Source organism: Nansenia antarctica, assembly GCF_963989245.1.
Source record: "Nansenia antarctica genome assembly, chromosome: 2".
Lineage (NCBI taxonomy): Eukaryota > Metazoa > Chordata > Actinopteri > Argentiniformes > Microstomatidae > Nansenia > Nansenia antarctica.
In genome coordinates this window covers 22,100,645-22,110,644 of record NC_137675.1, presented here as the reverse complement: position 1 = coordinate 22,110,644, position 10,000 = coordinate 22,100,645, and the positions used below count along the sequence as shown (strand labels likewise).

Below are 10,000 nucleotides of genomic sequence, written 5' to 3'. Positions count from 1 at the left end.
GGGAGAGGGGGAGAGAGCATGTAGACAGAGAAGGAGAAGGGATGGGGGGAGGGATAGAGAGGGGGAGAGGGGAATGTAGACAGAGAAGGAGAAGGGATGGGGGGAGGGATAGAGAGGGGGAGAGGGCATGCAGACAGAGAAGGAGAAGGGATGGGGGGAGGGATAGAAAATCGGGAGAGGGCATGTTGACAAAAAAATTATAATGAAATCCTTCTTCTAGCACGACGACTGCCAATGGCCCCTGGCCTGAGTATAGATCACCTTTTCCTGCGATGACTGGTGGACGGATGATTCACTTACTTAGTCAAATGTATTTGCTGTAAGTCGCTTTGGAATAAGGCGTCTGCTAAATGCCAAATGCCAGGAGATGGGGGGGAGGGATAGAGAGGGGGAGAGGGCATGTAGACAGAGAAGGAGGAGGGGGGAGGGATAGAGAGGGGGTGAGGGATGGAGAGGGGGAGAGGGCATGTAGACAGAGAAGGGGGTTTTGAGAAATGGCAGTGTACGTGTCAGATTACCAGGGAATTATCCAGCTGCCGCACGGCCCAGGCGACATAGCACACCTCACTCAGCTCAGGGCCCAGACAGAGGCAGGGTGGGAGGCGCACACACACACACACACACACACACAGGCACGGGCACACGCACACACACACACACACACGCGCATACACAAACACACACACACACAGTAATACACACAGTAATACACACACAAATATGACAGACACGTCGTGTTTAAGAGATGCGCGCACGCCGTGTTTAAGAGACACACACACACACACACACACACACAGTAATACACACACAAATATGACAGACACGTCGTGTTTAAGAGATGCTTATCGGACCGCCCCAAGGTCCTATGTGACGACCTGTGTCTATCTCCAAGGGAACAGGACACCCAGGCAAGAGAGAGAGAGATTATAAATAATATGCACCTACCTTATAATATGCATCTACTCTATAATATGTACCTACTCTATAATATGTACCTACTCTATAATATGTATCTACTCTATAATATGTATCTACTCTATAATATGTACCTACTCTATAATATGTATCTACTCTATAATATGTACCTACTCTATAATATGTACCTACTCTATAATATGTACCTACTCTATAATATGTACCTACTCTATAATATGTATCTACTCTATAATATGCATCTACTCTATATTTGCATATCTGGTTGGATGCTGGACTGCCTTTCGTTATCTTAGTAATTGTACTCTGTCAATGACAATAAAGTTGAATCTACTCTAATCTATTCTAATATTGTAAAAAAAAAAATGAATAATTGATGAATGTATTTATAATTAACAAGGGAACAAACACGGGCCGCTCTCTACTGGTGCTTCTGAGTGGCTGAATGAGACGGTTCCCCTTCGCTTGACAACTTATTAGTAGACCAGAAACACGGACCGTCAGACCACACCCAGGCCAAGGCCAGGCTGCATGGCTCAGGCGAGGCTGGCGGGGGTAGACAGCGGAGGACAGGCTCATTGTGATGCATTAAACCCCCCGTAGTCGTTGTCATATATCCTGGGTGTGGAGCCTTCATATGGACAATCTAATTGGAGCTAAATTGGACCTTATATCCATGATGCAATTCTGCTGGATCCATAGAGAGGAGCCAACTCAGCAGAAAATGCAAGGCGGTATTCAATTTAATATGGGTCGTACTGTGTGTGTGTGTGTGTGTGTGGTATGGGTGTGGGTGTGTGTTTGTGCGCGTGTGTGTTGGTGGGTGGGCAGGCAGGCAGGCAGGAAGGGTCTGCTCTGTATGGAACTCAGAGCTCCATAGCGACCACAACTCCAGACAATACCTGTTATTGATTCATTCATATCTACGGCAGCAGAGAAGACGGGGAGGTTCATAAACTGTAAATGCGACAATTCAGCAAGCTTTCTTTATGAGGTCTCCGCCTTCTCTCATGCGCACACACACACACACACACACACACACACACACACACACACACTGAAACACACACACACACACTGAAACACACACACACACATATACACACACACACACTGAGATACACACATTGACACACACACGCACACACACACGCGCACACACACACACACACACACACTCTCACACACACACACACACACACACACACACACACACACACACACTTATGTGCTGAGTCAGTGCTAGTGCTGCAGTCTATCCGTCATCTGCCTGAGGACTCTCCTCCATGTCCACTCATCTATCTATCCATCTCCCCAGTGACAGAAGGACTGCTTCTTCATGGGATGTGTGTGTGTGTGTGTGTGTGTGTGTGTGTGTGTGTGTGTCTGTATGTGCGTGTATGCGCGTGTGTGTACTACGGAAGTTTCCATCTCACCTGTCTGCTCTAAAAGGTGCTCTTTTCTACCCAAAACTTTGAACGTTTAATCAGCCCCTGAGTGACCAATTACAGAGCCCTGCCGCTGCCCAGCCAATCAGCAGCTTCACCAGTCATCATCAGAGGAGCCCAACGCAGCACTCTGAAACGCGGCGGAGTTGGAGGAAGTCGGATCTAAGGTCAGTCTTGTACCTCACAAATGTTTAATGTGAGGATTGCTGGAGAGCAAGCTGGCCCGAGATTAGTCTGTCTGTCTGTCTGTCTGCCTGTCTGTCTGTCTGCCTGTCTGTCTGCCTTTCTGCCTGTCTGTCTGTCTGCCTGCCTGTCTGTCTGTCTGTCTGTCCTTCTACCTGCCTGTCTGCTTGTCTGTCTGTCTGCCTAACTGCCTGTCTGTCTGTCTGCCTGTCATTTGCCTTGTCTGCCTGCCTGTCTGCCTGCCTGCCTGCTTGTCTGCCTGCCTGTCTGTCTGTCTGCCTGTCTGTCTGTCTGTCTCTCTGTCTGTCCTTCTACCTGCCTGTCTGCTTGTCTGCCTGCCTGTCTGCCTGCCTGCCTGCCAGTCTGTCTGTCTGTCTGTCTGTTCTGCCTGCCTGTCTGTCTGCCTGTCTGCCTGCCTGTCTGCCTGCCTGCCTGCCTGTCTGTCTGTCTGTCTGTCTTGCTCTCTTGATTTGCATCCCTCTACTGCCTCAACACCGTGTGAAAGAGAGCGAGTGAAGGAACGGAGGGATTATAGATGTGTAGAGAAAGAGAGGGAGAGAGGGAGCCGAGACCAGAGGCCATCAAGAGAAAAGAGAGATGGATCCGAGAAAGAAAACGAGGAGATCAATATTGCTGATACAGAGAAGCAATGGAACAGAGGGAATGAAACTGATAGCAGCATCCTTGACGCGTCCCCTCTGTTTTAGAAACCCAGAGCTAACTAGTCAATTCAACTGACGTTGGAGAATTTCAATAGCGGCCTACACCGTGTCTTCCATAAGACTATTTGCTGTATACAAGCAGGCAGCAGCATACGGTGATGAATAAAAAATACTGTGCTAAAACATAGCATGCAAGATTTACTTGAATCCAGCCCTAGTTTATTTTGAAAAGTAGAAGTATGTGTTTGGAGTTGTCAGTTGGCCTTTTTGTTTTGAGTTGCTACTGGATCTCGATGTTCTTTTTTGCAAGCATTTCAAAACAACACTGGAAATTATTCATAGCATATTCATCCTTCCTTTCTGCCTTGTTTCATTACTGACAAAAAGTGCTGATTGCCTTTTCTCGGTCCCCAGAAAATAGTGAAGAGGGAAGCAAAGCGACCATTCCAGACGACGTTTCATCATGTACACTGCTGTCTGCTGAGATAAAAGAGACATCGGGGAGGCAAAAAAAGACAAGAAAAAAACTCAACAAAAGCTGTTGCAAAAAGCAAAAATAAATAAATGCCTCTGGATATTTGTGCCTTGACAGAATGAAAACATTTCTCATGTCATTGTATTTCACTTGGCTGCCACGAAAAATCAATACGGTTACTTTTCAAACAACAAATCTGCCACCTTAAAGGGGACATCCTTGTCTGTGTTGACGGAGGGTGCTACGGTAATGCTATGGTAAACAAGTGCTAACCGGCTCATCCCTTTAAATAAAATGGCCCCATATTGGACCCAAAACATGAAAAAAAACATTTACTCTGATTAAATGTGACATCATGAGTGACATCACAAAAGCAGGAAGTGAACGTCTCTCATTGGTTTGTCCAGCAATGTGTTAACTAAGCTCGATCAATACAGCCATAACAGTTTATCAGAGGCGAATAAAAGACACGAGAAAAAAAACGGGGAAAAAAACTATAATTGCGTCTCCCCCGGTGACAGCTAAATTGCTACAGTAGTAATATCGCGTCGGTCGAAGACAAAATGCCAATCTTCTTTGTCCTCCTGAAGGTAGGTGCCAGGGGAAATAATAGGTGTGGCGTTCAAAGGGTTTAAGTCAACAATAAGAGAAGGAGAGCGAGAGCGAGAGAGAGAGTGAGAGATCGAGAGAGAGAGAGAGAGAGAGAGAGAGAGAGAGAGAGAGAGAGAGAGAGAGAGAGAGAGAGAGAGAGAGAGAGAACAGGTCACTGTTTTTGCAGGTTGCGAGAGAGAGAGAGTGAGAGATTGAGAGAGAGAGAGAAGGAGAGCGAGAGAGAGAGAGAGAGTGAGAGATTGAGAGAGAGAGAGAAGGAGAGCGAGAGAGAGAGAGTGAGTCACTGTTTTTGCAGGTTGCTTCAGTATCAATAAAATCATTACTTAGCCCTCTTACATAGGCTACATCTTCCACTATCTTCTGAAGATGCAAAATAAATAAATAAACAAGACAACCCATTCATAATCCCAATTGCAACGGTGGGCGCCATCCATCTCTATATACCTTCCTGTAACCCTGGACTGGCTGGCTGTGTGTGTGTGTAAGTGTGTGTGTGTGTGTGTGTGTGCATGCACACGCGTTGTGTGTGTGTGTGTGTGTGTGTGTTGACAATCTCAGTAATTTACACACCCTTCGGCCCTGCGGTCGGTACCACAACTCTATTCACAGGCCTTGAGGCCTCGTCCGACTCGTCTACTTAGGCGACAGATTTATGTCCCAGCGTCCCTCCGTCCGTATGTCCGGAGGGAGGAGGCACCCCCTGTGCTGTATCAGTCAGCAGAAACACGACGCATGCTGACACAGGGCGCAGAAAGAGACATAACACCGTCCGCCATTGACAGGAAACCAGAGGAGAGGGGGACGGGGGGGATCAATGCTGCACTAAATACGTAACTCAATCTGTCTGACGAGACAGATGGATGACTGGGGGTGTATGGGACGGAGAGGAGGACGGCTGTACAGGTCTGTATATACTGATGTCTGTTCAGTGATTTACAAAGGGGTAATACTCTTGTTGTGGATTTAATTGATTCTTAATAGATTGAGTAAAACTTATGAAGCACAAATAGCTTGAATCAATTGTCTCCAAAGAGGCCTTTTTCATTAAGCAAAGTCACATGAGAGCAGAGAGAAAATAGCAGACAAAAAGCCAAAAAGCCCCTTCCTGTCAGAGGGGCAAGCGTTATATATCAGTTTCCGGCCAGATGAAGTCCCTATTCTTGCTTGACCAATCATAATCTTTCTGCGACACAGTTCTTGGCTCAACTCTTGAGGAAGGGAAAGCCTTCCTCCAGAGCCAGATTCCCCAGCATGCAGAAAGACCCTAAACTCTCAGTATTAAATGATATAAAACCACTCTATTTGGATGAATAGATAGATAGATGGACAGATGGACAGTCAGACAGTCAGACAGACAGACAGACAGACGGATAGATACTTTATTGACAGTTATTTCGGTAGATACTCTCCAAACTATCAGTAGACCATCAGTCCTAGGTCAACAGCATGCCTGTCGACATTCAACAGGGAAGCATGGATAGACGTTTCATTGAGACATTGGTTGTGTTCCAATGTCCACATACATTCGCTCGCCAGTGACTGTCCAATGCATGGCCACAACATGACTTCTACCATGTACTACGCTAGTCAGGGCCAGGCTGGTGGAGGTAGAAATAGGAGGACGGGCTCATTGTAAAATGATGCATGAACTGAATGCGGAAATGGTATCAAACATGACTTCTACCATGCCCTACGCTTGTCAGCTTAGTAACAAAATGGTATCAGTGAAATGGTATCAAACATGACTTCTACCATGTCCTACTCTTGTCAACTTAGTAACAAAATGGTATCAGTGAAATGGTATCAAACATGACTTCTACCATGTCCTACTCTTATCAGGGGCAGGCTGGTGGAGGTAGAAATCGGAGGATGGGCTCATTGTAAAAATGATGCATGAACTGAATGCGGAAAATCCGCCACACAAACACCACAACAAGCCCAGCGTCCTTTAATCTCCACCTCCTCCACAAGTGCCCTTAAAAGAAATGTCCCGGTTGTATTCCTATAGGTTAACAAGACAGCCAGGTCGAATGTGCAGACAAGAGACAGCAATCAAATAAAAACAAACTCCCTCCTATCGATCCCTAAGTGGCTGTTCACACGGCCACTTCTGCTAGTTCTATAGTATTGACTGGTGGTGTGGCCCTTACCGTAAAATGTATTTTAGTAGCCCGGACCCATTTATTTGCTTTCATCACGTAGCGTATCGGAGACAGGCTATTATTAAAGACCGGTGGTTATTTTTGTTATCCCCCCGCAGCTGTTTTTAAACTCAATCCTGCGGTAGAACAGAGATGAAATATAATATACCATACAGAGGAGGAAATATCCAACAAGCATTAACCATCGACATTGTTTTTTCCTCCGATAAATCTAGTCGGGAAATTTGATGAATCTTTGATATGGTAATATTATTATCCTCATTTCCACAAGACCGCCGTAAACAACGTCAGGCGATGTTAAATAAATTGCCGCCCCGGTAATTTCCACGGCAACGGTCACTCAGAATCAAAAGCGCCACTTTAATCATCCCGTCGTCATGTCGACAGGGAATACATACGGTAAAACCGTTTATTTTTTTACCCCAGCATTTATTAGGATCATGACTGGCCCCAGCTATTATTGGAGACAGGCTTTATTAGGGGCACGGTGGTTATGGGAAATGTCACCGTATGTTATACAGAGAGGTCAGACCCAATCACTGATAAGACATCCAAAGATAAATTGGCTGTTGTGCCTGTGCAGCACAGTCCTGACCTGACCTGACCTGGCATCTCTCGTCCACCTGTCAGCTATGCAAATACGAAAACACACCACCAACACAACCAGTGAACAGAAATGGACTGTACTTGCATAACCTGTCTACCTGCCCTGCCTGCCCTGTCTACCCTACCTGCCCTGTCTACCCTACCTGCCCTGTCTACCTGCCCTGTCTACCCTACCTGCCCTGCCTACCCTACCTACCCTACCTGCCCTGTCTACCTGCCCTGCCTGCCCTGTCTACCTGCCCTGCCTGCCCTGCCTGCCCTGTCTACCTGCCCTGCCTGCCCTACCTGCCCTGTCTACCTGCCCTGCCTGCCCTGCCTGCCCTGTCTACCCTACCTGCCCTGTCTACCCTACCTGCCCTACCTGCCCTGTCTACCCTACCTGCCCTGTCTACCTGCCCTGCCTGCCCTGTCTACCTGCCCTGCCTGCCCTACCTGCCCTGTCTACCTGCCCTGCCTGCCCTACCTGCCCTGTCTACCTGCCCTGCCTGCCCTACCTGCCCTGTCTACCTGCCCTGCCTGCCCTACCTGCCCTGTCTACCTGCCCTGCCTGCCCTGTCTACCTTACCTGCCCTGTCTACCTGCCCTGCCTGCCCTGTCTACCTGCCCTGCCTGCCCTGTCTACCCTACCTGCCCTGTCTACCTGCCCTGCCTGCCCTGTCTACCTGCCCTGCCTGCCCTGTCTACCCTACCTGCCCTGTCTACCCTACCTGCCCTGCCTGCCCTGTCTACCCTACCTACCCTGTCTACCCTACCTGCCCTACCTGCCCTGTCTACCTGCCCTGCCTGCCCTGTCTACCTGCCCTGCCTGCCCTGTCTACCCTACCTACCCTGTCTACCCTACCTGCCCTACCTGCCCTGCCTGCCCTACCTGCCCTACCTGCCCTGCCTGCCCTACCTGCCATACCTGCCCTGTCTACCTGCCATATCTACCTGCCCTGTCTACCCTACCTGCCCTGTCTACCTGTCTACCTGCCCTGTCTACCTGCCCTGCCTGCCCTGTCTACCTGCCCTGTCTACCTGCCCTGTCTACCCTACCTGCCCTGTCTACCCTACCTGCCCTGTCTACCCTACCTGCCCTGTCTACCCTGCCTGCCCTGTCTACCTGTCTACCTGCCCTGTCTACCCTACCTGCCCTGTCTACCTGTCTACCTGCCCTGTCTACCCTACCTGCCCTGTCTACCTGTCTACCTGCCCTGTCTACCCTACCTGCCCTGTCTGCCCGCCTGTCTGCCTCTCATCCCTGCCTTGCTCCGTCCCCTGCTATTCCCTCATTAAATCCCCTATCCTTTACACCACGTGTAACTGACTGTGTTCTGCGCCCGGGCTCGTTAGCCTAACCTTGACGCTAACGACCTGTGCCTCTCTTCATTAGTGCAGGAGACCCAGATGGACTCAGCGAGACTCACCCCTGCAGCTCCTTGACAGACATGGAGATCTTCAGGTTGTGTCCCAGGACGTGCAGGGCAGTCAGGATGTCCGCCCACTGGACCATCTCCCCCAGCGGACCCCCCTTCAGCACCTTGGGGCTGAACACGTCCCCGGACTCCTCCGTCAGGAAACCCACGTGGACCAGGACCTGGGGATAAAAGGGGGGGGGTTGGGGAGTATTAGAAAAAAGCCAGCACCTCGGGAAGATGGGGGGGGGCAGATATGTACCCTATATTGTGTAACTATATATCAATATAGGAGGTTGACAAGTTTATGATGTGGTAAATGTGTGTGTGTGTGAGGGGGGGGGGTATCTTATATTGCTTTACGACTTCATGACTCCATCGGCAATCAATATTGTCCATTGTAGTAGACGTTGGAGCGCATTAAGTATATTGGATCAGGTGCAGGAAGCATTGACGGGGTTAACTCGGGGTTAACCCACAGAGTGGAAGGGAGAAGGAGAAGAGTTTAAATTAAGCAACGACGCAAAACCCAGTTTGGGTTCCTGTTCCTGTTCCACTACCCACAAAACCCCCAGAGAACCCCCACAGAAACTACTTCACACACACACTCACCGAACACCTAATTAAAAACACTATACTGCGTAGGGCCTCCCTTTATTTGGTATTAACGGGCCCAAAGTGTGCCAAAAAAACAACATTACACCACCTGAATGAAGGAGAAGGTGTGCAGGTGGGTTCCTAATAAAGTGCTCAGCGAGTGTACATAAAGCAACAATGCATAGGGCTTTAATAACCATTCCGTGTGTAACTACTGCTGTGAAACATCCTTGTACAAGTAGCAGACATGAGTACCATGTTCATCACCACAGTAAATTAGACACGGTCGTCATCAGACCGATGTTCTCTGCTCATCCTAATTAGTGAACACAGCATGAACACTCCCTCTGCCCCATGCAGCTAGCGAACGCAACTCTAGAACTCTCCCCCAGAACTTGTATTATAGGCTGCGTTCGTAAAATTCGCTCTGGAAATCTGATCAGCGCTCATGGATCATCAATCCTCTTGTCCAATCAAATGACTTGGTCCCTTTATGACGTTGGTTGAACTCCGGAGTGTGCACTCTGGAGCTCTCAGAGCGAATTTACGAACACACCCATAATCAACTGATGGTACATTCAGGCCTTTGGAGGTTTTCCGCTTGTATAGTGAGGGTTGTGTGTGTGTGTGTGTGTGTGTGTGTGTGCCTCGGAAGTGATTAGAAGCCTTCTCCCACCCAGACGTTCACGCCTCATTAAGTTCCTAGAGGTGTTTTTTCCTCATTTTCTTCCTCCCTCTATCTCTCTCTTTCTCTTTTCCCCTCTTCCTCTCTGTCTTCTGCGGGCGTCGCCTGAGTCACTGTCTAATCATGTGGCTGGCAGCGCGCTTACCTCACACACACACATCATATGGCTGGCAGGGCACTTACCACACACCCAGGCACGTACGCAGGCACACATACACACACACACACACACTCACACACACA

At 48.7% G+C, this 10,000-nt stretch overlaps 1 protein-coding gene across 1 annotated transcript in view; it reads right to left on the bottom strand.

Annotated features, from left to right (window-relative positions):
- Positions 1–10,000, bottom strand: part of LOC308151649 (alpha-1,6-mannosylglycoprotein 6-beta-N-acetylglucosaminyltransferase B-like) — a gene marked incomplete at both ends in the record, with an annotated part of 128,755 nt that overhangs the window by 45,030 nt on the left and 73,725 nt on the right. Inside the window, one exon of the mRNA XM_080524557.1 lies at positions 8,488–8,657. Within this exon, the coding sequence (XP_080380683.1) occupies positions 8,488–8,657 (170 nt within the window). The remainder of the gene's footprint in view (positions 1–8,487; positions 8,658–10,000) is intronic.